General features: G+C 56.2%; 1 protein-coding gene across 4 annotated transcripts in view; it reads left to right on the forward strand.

Moving 5' to 3' along the window:
- The window catches only part of CDH4 (cadherin 4), a 540,313-nt gene that overhangs the window by 387,229 nt on the left and 133,799 nt on the right, over nucleotides 1-19,285 (forward strand). For all 4 annotated transcript variants that reach the window (XR_009249149.1, XM_058686129.1, XM_058686130.1 and 1 more), the window contains exon 3: nucleotides 1,301-1,527. Coding sequence is in view for 3 of the 4 variants with exons in the window: in XM_058686129.1 (XP_058542112.1) it covers nucleotides 1,301-1,527 (227 nt within the window). In the remaining variant the exon portion in view is untranslated. The remainder of the gene's footprint in view (nucleotides 1-1,300; nucleotides 1,528-19,285) is intronic.

The following is a 19,285-nucleotide window of genomic DNA, read 5'->3' on the forward strand; positions in this document are numbered from 1 at the left end:
CGTGTAGATGATGGAGCGAGTACGTTCTGTATTCTTCCGAGGCAAAGCAACCATACAAGGTGAACGCAGGGGAGAAACGCGTTATCCACTGTAACCGTGAGATGCTTTTTTTAGTTTCTGGAATAAATAGTAATTAAATCACGTAAGCGGTGACAGTGAGATTGCCTGAAAAAGCACTTCTCCCGCCGTCACTGCTGAGAGACCCACATCTTTCTAAATACTACGTAACTTTATGCATCGTTTCTGTCAGCGGAATGCGGCACTGGCGGCTGGCGCCTCATAACTTACCTACCGTGGTGGCGGTGGCAGAAGCAATCGTGTGAAGGGGCGCCTGGGTGGCGCAGTCGGTTAAGCGTCCGACTTCAGCCAGGTCACGATCTCGCGGTCCGTGAGTTCAAGCCCCGCATCGGGCTCTGGGCTGACGGCTCGGAGCCTGGAGCCTGCTTCCGATTCTGTGTCTCCCTCTCTCTCTGCCCCTCCCCCGTTCATGCTCTGTCTCTCTCTGTCCCAAAAATAAATAAAAAACGTTGGAAAAAAAAAAAAATTTAAAAAAAAAAAGAAGCAATCGTGTGAAAACAAGCCACGCCGATGTGGTCCCAGCGAACGCACGGCTCCCGAGGTGCCTTTTCCCGCGCGGGGTTACGATGACCGGCAACGGAGTCACTAGGAGGGGCGGGCACCTCGGTGCCTGATTCGTGGTCGGGAAGCAAAGCCGCGCACGGGCCACAGCGTCAGCGCGCCGGCTGCTTCAGCCGCCGGGCGTCCGGGTCACCCGAAGGCCGCCGCCGGCCCCGGACCCGGCCCAGCCGCCCTGACAGAGCGCGCGGGGGTCGGGTGGGGTCCCTGAGGAAAGACACGCACCAGAGACCACAGCAGATCGCGGCCTCACTCAGAACACCGCTTTGGCCCACTCCTTCCCCAAACCCAGAGTCCTCGGGCTGAGGAGACGGACGCGTCGGGGCTCCAGAGGGTGCTGGGGGCACGAGGTTTGCAGGCAGTGAGTGGGGTCGGACGAGGGAGCGTTTGCGGGCAGAGCATCCCCGTGGCGCCTCTAACGGCCGGACTCGGAGTGGACTGAGACACGGTGACGGGGGAGGTGGTGTTTCTGAGGCCGGCCACCCCTTCCCTGGGGGTAGAGAGAAAGCACGTTCCCTGAAGGTCAAAAAGTCGGTTTTAAATCATTGTTTTCCCCCGTGTTGCGCATCAGGAGACCCGCTGCTGACATGCAGCCACGTGAGCGCCCGTGACGCCCCCCTGCGCACCGGGCTGGTCCTGACCCTGTCTTCCTTTCCGCTTGCAGTCTCGTTCAGCAGCTGTCTGGGGACCAAGGGGACCCAGTATGAGACCAACAGCGTGGACTTCAAAGTGAGGGCGGACGGGACGGTCTTTGCCACCCGGGAGCTGCGGATCCCCTCCGAGCAGGTGGCCTTCACCGTGACCGCGTGGGACGGCCAGACGGCCGAGCGATGGGACGCCGTGGTGCGGCTGTTGGTGGCCCAGCCCTCGTCTGCGCGCCCGGCACACAAGGTAAGATGTGGCCCCACGCGGGGCTTGGCGAGTGGCCTCCCTCCTCTCCTTGAGGTCACTGTGGCACGGCGTCTGCAGAGTCCCCTGAGCATGGGACACGCGGCCGGCTGTGTCTGCCCAAGAGGACCATCGGACGGCCGCCTTCCCGAGGGACGCTGGCCTTGCGGGCAGGCGCACAGGCCTGGTTTGATACATGGCTCTCGCCCTCCTGAAAGCCTTAAAAACAGAGGCCCCGCATTTCCGTGTCTCGCCGGGCGCCCCAAATTCTCCTGCCCGCGGCATTGGCCTCAGGCCTGGGGCTGCTGGGTGAGCCGGAAGTTCCAGCTTGCTTGGCCCCCGGGACAGGCCCGTGACACCCGGGCATCAGCCACCAGAGGGAGAACGTGGACCGAGACCCTCACAGCTAAGAGGGCCCCGAATTATCCTGATGCAGTCAATGTGTGCGGCGGGTTAGCAGAAAAGAACATACCTTCAACTGTGTTCCCAGGCAGTCCCTCAGGAAAAGGCCCTGGGAAGCAGAGGGTTAAACCAAGTTGGTCAGATGCCTTTCTGTACATTTACCCAGAGCCCCAGGGGCAGGTGGTCTTCGAGCTTCCCGGGCCGGCTGATCAGGGAACCCTCTTCCTGGAACACCTTGCAAGACGGGTGTACCAAGGAACCCACTTTGGGAAAACAGGGACCTGTGTGTTGTTTATCCTGCTTTTAAACAAACTGGAGGTGGTTTACGTTTCAAAAGAGAAAGCGGCAGGGCACCTGGGTGGTCTGTCGGTCAAGAGTCTGACTCGGTTCCAGCTCAGGTCGTGATCTCGCGGTCCGTGGGTTCGAGTCCCGCGTCGGGCTCTGTGCTGACGGCTCGGAGCCTGGAGCCTGCTTCGGATTCTGTCTCCCTCTCTCTCTGCCCCTCCCCTGCTCGCCCTCTCTCTCGGTCTCTCTCAAAATAAATAAACCTAAAAGAGAGAGAGAGAGAGAGAAAGTGGTGACGGGGCAGATAGCTCTCCCTCCTCGGTGATGGGCTGATCCGCCTGGGAAGGAGGTCAGGTGCCCTCATGCCTCATGGGTATACTGAACCAGGCATGGAAACGAGTTTCTAACAAAGGCGCCCTAGAGACTCGCGAGCCTCGCCATGTGGATGCTACAGACCCCAAGACAGACGGACGTGGTTTTCCATTCTTTCCCGAGTGATGATGACAAAGTGCCGATGAGAAAAGAGTGAGCAAGGCGGGCCCCGGGGGGGCCCTTCCCTCTAGGCGAGGGGCTGGCAGGGTCAAGGTTCACGTCCCTGATCGCAGTGCAGAAACCCTGAGCCTGTGAGCAGAGGGTAGAGTTCCTCAAAGCCTGTGGAAGGCCTCAGATGAAAGGCGCTAATTGAAAACATAATGACACCTTTTGTTAGGCGTGTTAACGAAGCGATTTCTGATGCAATTAATCCCGATTCCTCTTGGAAGGTGATTGCAATTAGTCCCCGCCACTAGAGCCCCTCCCGCCCCACGTCAGGCCCACCCAACAAGCGCCCAGAGGGGGGACGGGGAATCCGTGTCCCAGGCTCACACCATCCTAGGGAGTCCAGCTGCAAAGTGCTGTAGGGACAGCACCCCTGAGTGTGTGAAACGTGGCAGGCAGAGTCCCTGCAGCTCACCCAACCCAGCCCTTCTCTATTTATTCCACGTCACCTGATGGCACCCCACTTCCTCTCACATTCAAACCAAGGGTACCTTGTCCTGACTTTTTAGGACCCTACCCAGGCCCTGCCCTAAGAGGTGGCCACTCCTCTGACCCTCAAAACGTCTGGAAGCAGGTGCTGTCACTGTCCCCACTTTACAGATAGGGACGCCGAGCCGTGCAACCACAGCCCCTTTGCTGCATGGGAGAATTATGTTCCAGAAAGGAGTGCAAACTGGCTTCCTAGGCACGGCTGAGCTCAGCATCATAAGGAGCCTGGCTGCCCTGGGTTAAGGTTTAAATCAAGGCTCCTCTTACTGGCTGATGCTTTGGGACGAGTCACATGACCTCTGTGAGGTTTCCTACTCTGGAAAATGGGATAACAGTAGGCTTGTCATGAGTATTATGTGAGATAATGTGAGTTCATGCAGACTGCAGACTCTGGAGAGCCCCTGCCACAAGGACAGGGCTCATTGCTGTCATCAGCATGGCCCCATCCCCCAGAGTCCTGTGGTCCTGTGCCCATCACAGCCACTGGACCCTCCTCAGGGGGGTGCGCGGGGCAGGGAGGAGGGTCTGTGCGAGACACTGAGTCACTTAGTTGGTAAGTCCCTACAGAGACCAATGACAACCTTTGAATAAGGTCACCCTCTATACATGGATTAAGGTCATGCCGTGTGGCTGATGTCCCTCACCACCCGCAAGAAGCAAATGTAAATCTTCTCTGGTGAAAAGTATCTCAGTGGGGCGCCTGAGTGGCGCAGTCGGTTAAGCGGCCGACTTCAGCCAGGTCACGATCTCGCAGTCCGTGAGTTCGAGCCCCGCGTCGGGCTCTGTGCTGACAGCTAGGAGCCTGGAGCCTGTTTCCGATTCTGTGTCTCCCTCTCTCTCTGCCCCTCCCCCGTTCATGCTCTGTCTCTCTCTGTCCCAAAAATAAATAAAAAACGTTGAAAAAAAAAAATTAAAAAAAAATAATAATAAAAAAATAAAAAAAAAAAAAAAGAAAAGTATCTCAGTAAGCCTCAAATTATCCCCGTCTTCTCTTACACGCAATGTCTAGCACTCGGCTAAAAGTCACTGGGCACCCGTGGGGACGGGACAAGGTGCACAAAAGTCAGATACAGAAGACAGTAATGACCCTTAATGGCTCCAGGTGACAGAGTGGCTCCAGGTAACAGAGTTATCAGACAGATATGATAATAACTGCACTCACTGTGTTCAAGCACATTGAAGACAAGCTTTTGACAGAGGATTAGAAGAATAAAAAAGAACTGAGCCGTTTATGACTGAAAAATGTAACAAACGAAAGAAAGAGTTCAAAGAGTCCATCTTTCTGCAGATTAGACACAGCTGAAGAGAGGTTTAGTGAAGCAGAAAATATCAGAAGGAAGAGAGTAAACGGTAACGGGCATGGGAGAGGTAGCACGGAGTTCTGACATGTGCACGCTCGGAATACAAGGGGGGATAAAATGGAACAGGAGTAATATTTGAAAAGACAATGGCAGAAGATATTCCAAAAACTGACAGCAGACATCCACACGTCGACTCGAAGCCCCCTGACCTCTAAGCGGGGTAACACAAAGAAAATTGCGGGTTAGCACGGTCCCAGTCCATTCAAGCCTCTGTAAAGAAAGAGCGTAGACGGGGGAGCTCGTAAACAACGGAGATGTATTCCTCACAGTCCTGGAGGCTGGAGGTCTGCGATCAGAGTGGCTGCGTGCTCAGGTTCCCAGGAGGGCCCTCTCTTGGACTGCTTCTCCGGACATCTTGTATCCTCAGCTGGCAGCGAGCGGATAGAGGAAGCACCCTTGCTCATGACCTTTAGAAAGTCACTAATGGGCACTAAGCCCATCACGGGGGCTCAGCCCTCATGACCTCCTCCTCTGGTCCTAATCACAGCCCCCCCGGGAGCCCCACCTACTGATGCCATCACACCTGAGGGTCGGGATTCAGTGTATGAATTCGGGGGACACACACCTTCAGTCCCAACAGGTATTTTATGGTAAAATGTCTGAAAACCAGAGCCACATAGATCCGAGAGCAGACAGAAGACCGAGCTCCATGGAAGGTGGAGTGGTGACACAGAAGCTGGCTTCTCGCAGGGACGGTAGGGCCCAGAAGGTGGCGGGTGGTAACAGAGACAATTCTGTGACCCAGGAAAACTGCCTTTCAGGCAGCGCCACGACAGACTCTGACACAGGCAGAAACAGGACGCTTCGAGATGGAATCCCAGAATGAAAAACCATGAGGTTAAGTAGGCGGAAATAGCTGTGAGCAGTGAGGGAGTGACACCGCGGGGGTGAAAGATACAGGACAGGTAACCTGCAGACAGGGTGCACAGACTTGGAGGGTCTGGGATGCTCCCTCTGTCCTGGAAGATGATGGAAATCAAACTAATACAACACTCGGATAAGACAAAGACCCCTGTTAGAAGATCCGGGAAAACCACTGCAAGGTCACAGTGGTGGGCACATGGGGCACTGACCAAGGTAGACAGTATTTCGGGCCATAAAGTATATCTTAACTTGAGTTACCTAAAGTCTACGTAGAGTCAGTCTTGCCTTGTATCAAATTGAGAAAAAGATACCTATCGTAGTGACAGATAGTTACTTTCCCTTGGGATTTTCATGGGATTCTAACGTGATTATAGATGAAAGCATTAGGCTGTAGCCAGATAACTTAATGACCAGCTCTGTGCAAAGCATCCTGGGTATTTCCTATGTATATATTTTCGCCTCTTCTAGTCTGCAAACTTAGGCAACACTTTTTTTAAATGCCTTAAAAATATAATTTGTCCTTTACCTCTATTATCAATGTGAATTTAAAAAAAAAAAAAAAAAAAGGTCTTTCTTGGGGCGCCTGGGTGGCTCAGTCTGTTATATATCTGACCTCGGCTCAGGTCATGATCTCACGGTTTGTGAGTTCAAGCCCCACATCTAGCTCCACACTGTCTCTCCCTCTCTCTCTGCCCCTTGCTCACTTGCACTCTCTCAAAAAATAATAATAATAATAATAACAATAAATTTTAAAAAGTCTTTCTTAAAAAAGAGTCCTACAGTTGTTTAAGTTCTAACGTAATAGATAGGAAAATGGAATACTAAAACATCAATCCAAAAAACGTCAAAGAAATGGAAGGAAAGAGTAGAGGAACCCCATTTTTCTCTGTGAGTAAAATGGTGGGTTTGCAAATACGTTGATCATTAAAACAAATGAAAATAGATAAGCTGCTGTAATTAAAGGAAAACAAATTGGCAGGTTAAAGAAAAGCCCCAGCTACATGCAGGTCATAGAAGATAGATCTAAAAAGCATAAGGGTGGAGAAAAGCTGCAAGTGGAAAGACGTGGGGGGAAAGCCTTGGAGTTACTCATCAGGAGGAAAGTGGGGGCTCTGTTAACATAAGAATCCCGAATCTGGGGCGCCTGGGTGGCTCAGTCGGTTTCGGCTCAGGTCATGATCTCGTGATTCGTGGGATGGAGCCCTGCATCTGGCTCTGTGCTGAAAACACAGAGCCTGCTTGGGATTCTCTCTCTCCCTCTCTCTCTGCCCCTCCCCTGTTCACTCTCTTTCTTGCTCTCTCTCTCTCTCAAAATAAATAAATTAACTTAGAAAAAGGGGCGCCTGGTTAAGCATCTGACTCTTGATTTCGGCTCAGGTCGTGATCTCGAAGTTCATGAGATCAAGCCCCGCATTGGGCTCTGCACGGAGGGCTTGGGATTCTCCCTGTCTCTCCCTCTCTCTCTCTGCCCCTCCCCCATTGTCTCTCTCAAAATAAATAAACTTTTAAAAAAAGAATCCTAAATTTGTGTGCACTTAATAATACAGCTTCAAAATATTTAGGCAAAAGTTAGTGGCACTGAAAGGAGAAATAAACAAATACTCAATTAACGGCAAAATTCAGCGAACACCTCTGAGAACATTTAGAGCAAGCAGACAGAATGCCAGCAAGGAACTAGAGGATTAGACGCAGATTCAACAAGCCTGACCTCCCTGAGACAGGTCTGAAACAGAAACCAACCACGGCTCCGTGCACATGACCTTCAAATACACGTAAAACCTGCGTGAAACGCGGCCGGAGGCCGAACCTCCAACCAGGTCGCCCCACACTCCAGAGGTAGAAAATCCGAGCAGCGAAGCTAGAAATCCGTCACGAGGAAAGTAAGGAAAAGTCCCCACAGGTGTGGAAGTTGAGTCAGGACTTCTGACTGAGCCTCGGGTAGGAAAGGAATCCCATGCCGGTTACAGAGTATTTGGAGCTGAGCCCGGGAAGCGGCAGCTGGAGCCACAGCCACGCGGGATGCAGGGTCCAGCCTGACATGCCCGTGAGAGCGGAAAGAGGGAGGAAGCTGGCAGTCTGAACCTTCATCTCAAGAAATTAGACAAAGAAGTGAAATGAAACAAAATAGAAAGGAGGAAACAGTCAAAGCAAGAGGAGAAAGTAATGAAATGAAAATGATAGAATTAATCCAGACAGCAGCTGACTCCAAACTCCCAGCTGATCAGACAGAGCAGTCCACGTCAGAAGTGAAAACTCGGCCTCACGACCGATCTCGCCCAGCATTTCAGTGTCTTGCCTACAGTTTATACCAACATATTTGAGAATCTTCCTGAAATGACAGAAGTGCACAGCTTAGCAAAACTGAAGTAAGAAGAAAATCTGAGCTGTTTCGTTAATACAAGCCAATTTCCACTCAAATCCTTATCCCAAGGGCACGCGCACACGTGGTGGCCACACAGGAAGTTCTACCCGCCGTAAGGACGCGTTGAACTTCACCCCTATAAACTTGTCCAGAGAGCCAAGCAGGCACCCCGTCCAAACCAGCCGGAACCCCGGAGGAGCAGAAAGGGTGGGTCGCTGTATGCCGGGCTGCTCGTAAATAGATGAAGAAACACCTGGGGCGCCAGGGTGGCTCAGGCGGCTCAGCGTCCGACTACAGCTCAGGTCATGATCTCCCAGTTCGTGGGTTCGAGCCCCGCGTCGGGCTCTGTGCTGACAGCTCGGAGCCCGGAGCCTGCTTCGGATTCTGTCTCTCCCTCTCTCTCTCTGCTCCTTCCCCGCTCATGCTCTGTCTCTCTCTGCCTCAGAAATAAATAAACCTTAAAAAAAAATTTTTTTTTAATCGCCCCCACTTGAGAACCACTAAACTACAGTAATCAAAATGGGTAGTTTGGGAGCAAAAACAATCAGATGCACAAATGGAGCAGAATAGCACAGAAAAAAAGAGGTAATGTTTTTTTAAAATTCACCCTCGTGGAGGTATCACTTTTGTACAACGGAATTCTCCCACTTCACGTATCCAGCTTGATAAACCTTGTCATATGTGCACGGTGCAGAGTAATGCTCTGTGGCCAAGGTCAGCGCACCACAGCCCGCGGCCAGAGCTGACCTGCCACCTGCCTTTTGATGGCCTGCAGGCTAAGAATGGTTTCTGTGTTTTTAAATGGTTGTATGAGTATCTATATTAATAGCCTCAATTTCACTTCTTGGCCTGCAGTGTCTAAAATATGTCACTGTCTGACCCCTTAGCAGAAAGTTTGCCGAGCCCTCCCTAGGGTAATGGAGGAAGGACCGTCTTTCCAGTAGATGATGCTGGACTGATGGGGTGCCCTTGAGGAAAAAAGGTGAACTGGCCCCTACCCCACCCCACACCCCAAAACCAGCTCTAGGTGGAACGTTTTCAGCACGTGCCGAGGGCTTCCTGCCCGGGTTTGGGTACAGCGGGGAGTTCAGACGGGGACAAGGTGAGTGGGGGGTGCGGCCGGCAGAAGGTTCTAGAGACACAAAGCGCCCTTTTCCGGGAGCAGTCAACTACAGGCTGCAAAGTCCCGAGAAGCTCTTGCAAAAGCTCCGAAGCACATCCCTCAGGGACCCCCCAATTTCCCGGTTCTGTGAATCCCGAGTCTCTCGCGTCCGGCTCTCTCCGAGCCCCGCCCTCCGTGCCCGGTGTCTGAGCGACTCGGTGGGGCTGGACAGCACGGACGGCTACGTGAACCGTACGAATTTGGCAACACTTCTCCTCCTTTCCTCTCCTCTCTTAGCAACTATTCAAAGGCGGCCTTTTTATGGGTAATACCAGCAGTGCTGGAATCTGGAAGAACTTTTTTCTGTGCAGTCTTGCAGGAAAGCTGATAGCAATTCAATTAGAAAATGCAAATGAGGTCACATATTTCCCACCGGAGTGCCGAATCGCCCCTGAGGAACCAGAGCAATATTCTGGCCTAACAGTAAATACTGAAGATAAAGTTTCGCGCGCGGCTGTCAGCGGACTGGCTGCGGTGGCGCTTGGAGGCGGCAATATGGGACCTGTGGGTATAGTTTGCAAAAAAGAAAGTGTTGTTTATGAAACGAATCCTGGCTCTTAACGCGCACGTCAGCGTTTATGAAAGCCACGCTCAGCCGAGAGGCGCCCACACCCAGCCGGGCCCAGAGGCTGGCGCGGATCTTGCCGCGAGGTATCTGCTTCCCCACGCGTGTGGGCTGAAAGCGTCCCCCTGAGGAGTGTATGTTGGGGTCCTGGCCTTCGGCCGCTGGGAATGAGACTGTGAACAGGCTTTTGTTGGGGTGAGGTCCTTCAAGGGGGCCCCAATCCAGTGACCGGCGTCCTCGGGAAAAGGGGACGTCTGGACACAGATGCGCACATAGGCAGAGCTCTCTGGAGGTGGAGACGGACAGCAAGTACGTTTCTGTGAGCCGAGGAGGGCCAGAGGTCGCCGGCAGAGCACCAGAGTCCAGGAGCGAGGCCCGGACGCGTTCTCCCCCTCGGCCCTGGGAAGAACTAACCCCTGCTGATACTTTGACCTCGGATTACCGGCCTCCAGAACCCAGACGGTAAATGTCTGCTGTCGACACCCCCCAGGCCGTGGTTCAGTGGCTTTCAGCAGGTGTGTGGCCTCATCCGCCAGCCGAGCGGAGGGCAGACAGACCCCGTGTAACCCCCCAGGGCTCCGGATGCCCTCCAGTCCCCTTCATACAGCCGCCTGGGTCCCCAGTACAGTGAGGACAAGGGTGGCCAAGATCTTGGTGCTTTAGGCCTCACGGTCCAACAGCCTTCCTCTCTGTGGTCCATCACTTCTCCGTCTCAGGGTCTGCCCCCCAGACCCACAGTCTGTCACCCCTGCATCCTGAGCGCGGGCCAGAACCCATTACCGGCATCACCAAGGGCACCCAGGTTGGTCCCCGGTGGAGTGGAGGGGAGAACCGGTTCCCGCCCTCCACCCGAGAGATGGTAAGGCCGGCCAGGTCAGGAGAGCCCACAGGTGAGCGCCACAGGGCTGTCGTGCCCCTGCCTGAACCCTGACACCCAGATTCGGCGGTTTCAACCGAAGGGGGGCCCACATGAGGCTTTCCGTGCGAGGTGTCGCCTTGGGAAAGCACCCAGGGAATGGAGTGTGTGTCTTCAGAAAGAACCTTCCAGGAGATGCCTCAGTGGTCAGCGAGGTGCAGACAGGATCCGCAGTTCTCCGTGGGGAGCCGAGTGCTCACGCGCCCCGCGCTCCCGTGGGTTCAGCCCACGTTGCCGCACGCGGGGCCTGCTCCTGGCGGGACCGCCCCGGGGAAGCCACACCTGCAGATTCTCGTGTATCGCCACACCCGAGACCCGCACAAACCGCTGGGCTGGTCCCCGTCCAGAGCCGGAGCTGGCGGCCACAGCCCGGTCAGCGCCCTCACGCCCGTGGGTCTCCAGGGGTGAGCAAAACTTCTCAAACTCACGGCATTTTAACCGTTTGTTGGCATGAAGCACGCAGCGACTGTTCTCATTGGTGGAAGGTGCCTCTCGGCTTCCTGGTCTGTCTGTGGTCTCGGAGAAGGGCCCTTGGGGCAAGTGTGACTTGTCCCCGACCCTGCCTCTCCCGGCCTGCGGTGAGCGGGAGGCACCAGGGAGAAGGTCAAACGTAGATGATGTTTCAGGCTGCGAACGGCCCTGAACCGGTGCCCGAGTCAACCCTTCCTTTTGCAGAGGGGTTGGGGGGGGGGGGGGGGGGCGGGGCGGTCGTGACAGGACCTCCGCAGAGCCAGCGAGAACCCCCATGAGGTACCCGGCCAGACCCAGCAGGGACACTACCCCAGGCACCGTGTCAGCGAGACTTGATGGGGAGTGAGCCGGAGAAGTCCGGGTGGCTCGCTGCTGATCCGCACGGCACCGTGGACCCCACATGGAGGGCCACTGCCAGGCCAGGCAAGGAGGCTTCCTGGGAGGCAGTCAGAAAGGTCCCAGGTCACGCCCCTTCCCGGGGGAAGGACGACGGAGTGCTGCCGCGTCTCTGTTCTGTGAGGCGGGGACACCACCGGGAATTGGGGGGGTGGGGGCTGAGCAGCAGGCAGGGGCCGCTGCGGTGTCCGGGGCTCAGGAAGGTGACGTCTGAGCTGAGCCCTAAAACACGAGAAGAAGCCGGCGCTCCAGACCGAGGCCTCCTCCCACCCCGGCTTCTCCGTCCTCTGGCAGAATCCCGTCTCGGCCCCACCAGGCCTGGGCTGCGGGGCCGCCGGCACTCGGGGCGCTTCTCCGTGCACTGCCTCCCCGGGGACCAGGTGGGCGGAGACGGCGTGCACGCCTGCGACCGTGAGCCCTGCAGACACACGTGTGCCGTGTGTGCCCTGCTCACCCTCGCCCCGGGGCCTGTGGCTCTTGATGGGGCCAGTGTGCGTGCGTGAGCGTGTTGGGGGCCTTGCAGAGAACCCCCCCCCCCAGGAAGTGTGGGGCGTGAGGTGTCCACGCTGCCCTCCTGTAGCTGTTTCAGATGAAAATCGAACTGGGTTTCCAGACCAGCACAGGTTTCTGGTTCCTTCCAAGGCCTGGGCTCCCATTTGGTATTTGGTTAAATACACAATCCTTACTCCTGAAGTTGTTTGTGAAAACAACAGCGACGGGGTCACGGGCACCTTCCGCCACGACAAGAGCCTCCAGCACGGACAGGGACACCTGTGAACCTGAAACCCGCCGGCGGGGCGCTGACATGGCCTGGAGCCCGTCCCGTGGGCCCCACGTCCACAGTAGACGCTGGGAATAGACTGGAGGCCCAGAGTCCCCAGGCGCCTTTCGGGGGGAACATAACGGGAAGTCGCCTTGAGTTAAGGCTCTCCGTCAGACCCTTCCCACGTCCTCACCGAAGCCTTCCAGAATCCTCGACGCTGGCGAAACTGACCGTTTTTCTCACCAATTGACACCCGTGTGTGAGAGTCCATTCGGTTCACCGCTAACAGCTCCCAGAAAAAGTGACACAGTTTGGCTTAACTTGCTGATTTAATTTCATTTGTTTTTTTTACCGCAATCGTATTTTTTCCTATAAACGGAAGAATAATCCCATGTAAGATGTTTGTAACCAAACAATTTTCGTGATTCTCTAGAGCAAGTTCTCTACCAGGGCGTTCAGAGAAGACTCGAGGCATTTTGGGTTGTCACAGCGGGGGGAGGGTGGTGTTTCTGGCATCGAGTGGGTGGGGCAGGATTGCCACCCAGCCCCCTACAAATGCACAGGACGGCCACACCCCAGAGAATGACCCAGTTCCAGATGTCGGCAGTGCCGAGGTGTGCAGGCCCCGGTCTGGAGACGGGCGCTGGGGGCCGTGGGCCAGCTGGGGAGGCGGGGACCGTGAGCAGGCTGGCCGGGCACGGGGCAGTGAGCCGAGGGCACGCACGCACACGCACGCCCGCACGCAGGGGCCTGTCTGGACGTTGTGGGGTCTCCTGTCCTGCTCTTCTGTGCTCGGATGGGGATCCTCATCATGGCCCGCGAGCACGACGTCTGCACACAGACTGCCCATCTCACATGACACCTTCCCAACAAAATGGCGCCGACGGGAAAAGTCCCTGAGCAGCGGTGACTGAACTCTTTCCCACAGGGCCGCTCACAACTCCCCGACCTCGGCGGCCTGCTTGACCCCGGTGGGAGGGGGTGTCAGGACCGCCCTCGGTGTCTGCACTCGCCCTACCGGCCACAGGGCAGAGAGGGGCCAAGGGCCAGGCCCAGCTGCAGCTGCATGACGGGACCGGTCACTGCACCTGCCAGGACCCCCACCTGGCCAGGTGTGAGCGAGGGCTGCACCAGCCCCCCCCCTCCCTAAGTGGCCTGGGCGTGCCTGAGCGAGGCCAGGGGGCCCCCCACTGTCACCGTCACTAAGACTCTCCTCCCAAATAGACACTTGAAGGCGCAACCATGCTGTTCTGTTCAGGAGACCTCTCTTTGTACGCTCTCCGTGGGAGTTTTCAAAACGACCTCCCTCCCCTTCCTAGAAGAGATCGGAAGTAAGAAATACCATAGCGGTGCATGGGGGAGACAGCGCCTTCTTCCACGCAGCAGTGTCGCGGAAAGAGACTCCACTAAGCACGTCTCGGAACCAACCTCATGCAAATGTGTGTTTAGAATGGCTTGCGTGTTCTCTTTGCTGGAGAACGGGGATACGTCTCCCTTGTTTCATTTTGTGTTTGGTAAATACCACTTTACTTTGTCCATCCTCAGCTACCACGGAAACCAGCCAGAAGGGTGCCGACGCTACCCTAAATATTTTAAGCATACACGCTTGCAGGCAGACGTGTACCGGTTTTCAAATGCACGTCGAAAGGGGAGTAGGAAGAGAGGAGTGAACGATTGGTGTAGACTCAAGTGCCTCTTTCGTTAGGAATCTCATTGCCCTCAGTGAAAGTCAGTGCCACGTGTGACACTTGGGTGGGGGGCACGCTATTTATGGACGCACCTGTAACCCAGAGCCGCAGGGAGGCGGTGAAATCAGGAGGGGCGGTGAGCCAGAGGCAGAGGCAGAAACGACGCTCGGGTTCAGGGGATAGACCCTCACCGCCCTCGTGCCGTCAGAGGTAGGGCCAGTTCACGGCGCAGGGTGGCACGTCACACCCCACTCAGCCCCCGACCGCCGACCCCTGTGTAATCGGCCACCTTGGAACCCCTGCCCCTGAGTCTCGTGTTTATGGCTGAGACTGGCCACGTGTTTACCAAACAGTAGGGCCACCCGAGAGCGGTCGGATGAGCTTGTGCAAATAGGCGTGTGGTCACTCTGTGTGTGCGTGAGAGGTCACAGGTGCCCCGGGAGCCCATACTGGACCCCGGCGGAGGCAGCTTGGCTAAAAGGAAAGACGCACCAGCTGTGTTCTCTGGAGACTGCTCAGTGTCATGGGAGGGAAGGGCTGGTTTATTTTTGGAAAAAGAGAAGCTCGTGGCCTCACCAGGGCCCCCAGAGCCTTCCATCCCGTGAGTGCAGATGTTCCTGTCCCGGGAGGCTGGGGGTGACAGGGGTCTGTCTGCAGGGCTGCACTGCCGGTCAGAGACATCAGGTGGCCCGGGGACCTTCCCCAGAGGCACCGACTCGGGGAATGCAGACCAAGGGGGAGGGGGTGGGCACGCCTCGGGATGCCGACCAGGACCCCCTTGGTTAAGAAGACGTCTCTAGGACACTGCACCCACATGGCATGTCCCACAGGGAACTAACTTGAAAATGTTTCCATGGATTCTTTCATCGAATCAGATGGACTTGTGCTCATGCTCTTGTCTCAAAGTGGAAGGAATTTGAGGTGTGAAGGGAGCATCCAGCAGGTCAGCCTAGGACCTGAGGACGGGGTGGGATGGGCTGTCGGGGACGTCAGGCTGTCTGTCGTCTGTGACCCCACCCTCAGGGGTCGGGGCTGCTGGGCGCCCCTTAGAAACACAGCCCTTGGGATCTGGCATGTGGGAATGTTGAAGCCGTTCCCGGGTTTGTGCCGCCTCCTGGGAGGAGTGACTTCTGAGCCACGGCTCCGGAGAGTGGCCCACGCTCTCTGTACCCATCGCACTTTGCAAAAGCGCCAAGTGTCCCCGCCTGAGGACCGTGCGTGGGAGCGCAGTCCCGGCTGTGCTCCAGAGCCCGGGCTTTGCACTGGGCTCCTCCCACCCCGCCTGTCTGTTCAAGAGGCTCTTCTCTTGGCCTTGCCCACACACTGCTGTTTCTCTAGTGTCCCTGGGCATCACGTCTATGCCCTGTGGGGCTGGTGCTTGACTCCAATGCCCCCCTCCCCCCGCCGAGCGTGTCCACCGTGCAGACCCCTGGACCCCACCCTGCAGAGCCCACTGTGTTGGGTCAGGAGGGGGTGTGGCGGGACCTGCCGTCTGTGTCCCTGTCGCAAGGAAAGAGGGACGCTGTTACACATTCACACACTCACCGCTTAATGCCCACCTCCAGCCAAGATGGCGGGGGAGTCACCCCAGGGAGACACCTGGAGATTCTGTCCCGAAGGCGGACGCTTGATTATTTATCCCCCCTGTTTACCTTCACCTCCGATGTTTTATGAGTCAGCCCGTTTACTTACAGCCAGTGCTCACGCTCGGCTTAATAATTCTATGCCCCTAACAGGTGAATGGTTAGATAATAGAAGAATGTGATGAATTATAACCCTTTGCATGTCGATTGGAGGTATGGATGATTATAGCCTTCCCCTGGCACTATTTTTCTTTCTTTTTTTTTTTCTCCTTTTTCAAAAAAAAAAAGGCGATAATTTAAATCCTGCCTCAGGTCAGTTTTGCATTATTCACCTTTCGCTGGTGAATTGATGATGGAGGGAAATGACCCAGCTTCTTCCTCATATTAAGGAATCCCTGAAGACTTCACCTGGAGGTCACACTCAATTACACTCACAGTCAGACACAGAGAACAGCCCTGTGGTGCACGGAGAGCAGGACCGGGCGGCACAGAGCTGCCGGGAGCGTGGGAGAATAATGTGCCGATTGAGGGGCCGGTGGGGGGAAAGCCCGCCTGGGGAGAGGGCCTCGCAGGTGGCTGTTGGGGTGCAGGTTTGGACGGGCAGGGCTCGGGGCTGGAAAGGATGGTTTCTTCTAACATGCAGCTTGCCCGTGAACTTGGGGGCCTCGGCCTCGCTGAAATGGAAGGCTGCTGTCCTGGGTGGGCCGTCCTTCTGTTCTCAGGTCCATTACCTCCCACCTCTCTCCCTAAAATAACAACCGTGGTGCTGAGTGCAAGCGCCAGGTCACATTATCCCTAGGGAGAGAGGACACCTGCCTTTGGGACTTGCCCAGAGAGCCTGCCGGGAGGGACCTGCCAGGGCCACACAGGTTGGCCTGGAGGGACCTTAAGGCCACCAGTCCTGGGTCCCCTGGGCCCCCAGGTGCCACAGACCGTCTGCAAAGGGACCAGCCCCACAGCCTGTGCAAACACAGGATGGCATTCTGTCTCCTTGAAGTCGGTGTCCGCTGACACAGGGAGTCCAGACTCCAGCCCAGCAGGGGGATGACCCCTCCCCAAGTCGTGGAGTGAGGCTGACCCCCCCAGGTCAGGGCCTCAGCCCACACCCTGCACCCCAGCTGTCCAGGTGGCCCCAAAGCACAGAGCTCATCCAGCCCCATGAGCCTGGAGACCAAGGCCCAGAAGCTGTAAGCGACCCCCCCGAGGCCCCACTCCCGGCACTGGGACGCCGGCCTGAGAAAGTCCCCCTAAATCCCGGTCCCAGAGCAACGTCAGCAGAACGAATCCAGTACAGAGCACTGCTGATTCAGACTCAGCAGGGAGAGGCGATCGGAAACGGGAAACACTTTGTGAATAAAGCTAATTAAGAAATAGCGGATTTAGGGTTTCACGAGTGAGAGTGTGGCTCTGCGTGTCTGCACCGCGAGACACGTCTCCCCAGGTGGCCGGGCTCCACACCCTTCATCTGCCCCTTCTGGGAAATGCCCGTACGTGCTCGGGGCGGGGTGGGCTGTGCCTGGGGCACCTGGGCACCAAGAGTGTGCAGCCTTGAGCAGGGGTGTGGCTGGGGTGTTCGGAGGGGCGGGGAGGGGAGGGGAGGGTGGGGCGGGAGGCAGGTGGGGCTCTACCCGTGTGGCCAGGGAGACCAGCAGCCCAGGTAGTGAGGGGTGGGGGGTCCCCCCCCGCCCTGTCGTACCCTAATTCAGGGCAGGGAGCCCATCCATCCAGCAGCCGGGGGTAGTGCCCTCCCCGCCTGGGGGAGGCCACCGTGGCAGATGGCGTGCCAAGCTCGATGCCAAGGTGGACACTCACGCCTGCCCATGTCCGGACAGGGCTCTGGGATGGGCCCATCCAGGGACACCAAACCCTGCCTCCAGCATCCAGGAAGTCTCCTCCCTGGGCTGTCCCCCCCTCCCCACCCACCACCGCCCCCTGGCTCAGCCCCGCCCTCACTACTAGGCAATTTGGACACATTCCTTCTCCTCTTTGTGCCTCAGTTTCCTTAACTGGGATATAAGGTTATGGGACAGTCCTAAGCCCACCTGCCCCTCTGAACACTCGGGGCTCATTCCAGGCCAAGCCACCACCCCCAGGTGTCCAGGCTAAAGCCCCCCTACCCTGTTCTCTCTGCACCCCTGGGAGTCCAGTCCAGCCTGCAGAGCCCCCTCCGGCGTGACCCTTCTTGGGTTTCTTCTCCCCACCGTGAGCCTGACAGTAGGGCTGAAACCCCGCCATCTGCCCTATGCCCTCGGTATCACCTTGTCATCTACACTGCCCCCGGTAAGGGCCTCCTCGTTTCACAGAAGAGGAACCAAGGCTTGGGGGTGCAGGGGTCAAAACAAATACCGGCAGGGCCGGTGAAGAGCAGCCCGTGTCAGACCAGCCCTGTGACCCCGAAAGCCTGCAACATCGCCCCTCCATTCTACTTTATTTCTAGGCCCCAAACAGCCCTTGAATTTCATGAGGGCATCTGCCTGATTTTTGAGGCACCCACACCGTCCTGCTTCCACATCTGCCCCTTCTTGGCTATTCATTCTCCCGACAACAAACTCCTATTCACCCCTCAGTACCCCACTCAGGTAGAATATCCCCCTGAAGCATCTATGCCTTCCCAAGATGGCCTGAATTGCAGTGCCAGCTCGAACTCGCCTGTTCCTGGCTCCGTGCTGATCACTGTCCCATGGAGAGTGTGGCTGTCCTGAGGACTAAGTCGGGGATTACCTGGGCCCATGGCGCCCCCATGACCCGTGACAGCCATCACTGTCATCAGGGCTCCTGGCCTGCCACTCCACACGAGCAGTTGAGGGTGGAGGTTGAGGGTCACTTACTCGGCACTCAGGAAGCATGGGGAACCCCACGTTTACATCTGTCCACTGAGTTTGCTCTGTGCCGAGTGAGTGGCCGTGAAGCCCAACGACCTCCCAGGCAGGGCAGCACCCACAGCATGGGACCAAAATAATGCCTCGGCCCCCTGCGGGCGGGGTGCGTCCACAAGCTGTCCGCACCTCCAGGAAGTTAACCTCTTAACCACACCTCCTTGGGCATCCAGTAAGAGGACAGCAGGACCCAGTGATTTCCTCAGGGCTCTTTGTTCTCTGGATGTGCAGGTGTGAGCTTGGCCGGATCCAAAGGTCAGTTCAGCAGCGAGGACCCCCGCCCCCATCCCTGCCAGTAATGACTCTTCTAGCTTGGATGAGACTGTAAAGACCCAGTGATGGGGTGTGGCCAGCCTATCATGATGCCGGGCTGTCGGTTTTGGGAAAATTATAGTGTTATAGACACGCACACAGCATACAAACACACACGCACGTACACGTGTATGCACGTACTCGTGCACACACATACGTACCTGCGTGCATTGCACATACACGCACACACACGCACGCACCTATAGACACCCTGTATGTACACACGCACGTGTATAATTTCTAGTAACAGTGGCACAGAGGTCACGTTCGTTCCGCTGTCTGGCACCCGGCCATCATTTACTCAGAAATACAGAATTCGGGAGCACGTTGGGAAAATCCGCGGGTGTCATCCGTTAGGAAATATTTAGGCGCCGTGTTCCGAGTGGGCCCAGGGTGACCGCGTGTCAGAACGGCACGCTCGTTCCAGGGGGGCAACCGATCATCTGCACTAACGTTTCTGCCCGGAGACGTGGGCGTGTCTTCCAGGCTGAGGCTGCACGGGTCTGGCATCGATTTTCGCCAGATTTTGTTATTATATGTGTCTCACAGCTTTAAAATAGTAGCAAATATGTGCAATTTATTTAAACAACACTAGGGAAATTAACGCCATGCAAGCTCGTCCTCAGCAAATGAAGATAAAGCAGTTCAAAAAAAAAAAAAAAAAAAAAAAGCAGCTTTATGAAAACTCCTTAAAACCCCGAGCCTGAAATACAAAGGACTCAGGTGAGC

This window comes from Neofelis nebulosa, chromosome 9 (genome assembly GCF_028018385.1).
Source record: "Neofelis nebulosa isolate mNeoNeb1 chromosome 9, mNeoNeb1.pri, whole genome shotgun sequence".
Classification (NCBI taxonomy): domain Eukaryota; kingdom Metazoa; phylum Chordata; class Mammalia; order Carnivora; family Felidae; genus Neofelis; species Neofelis nebulosa.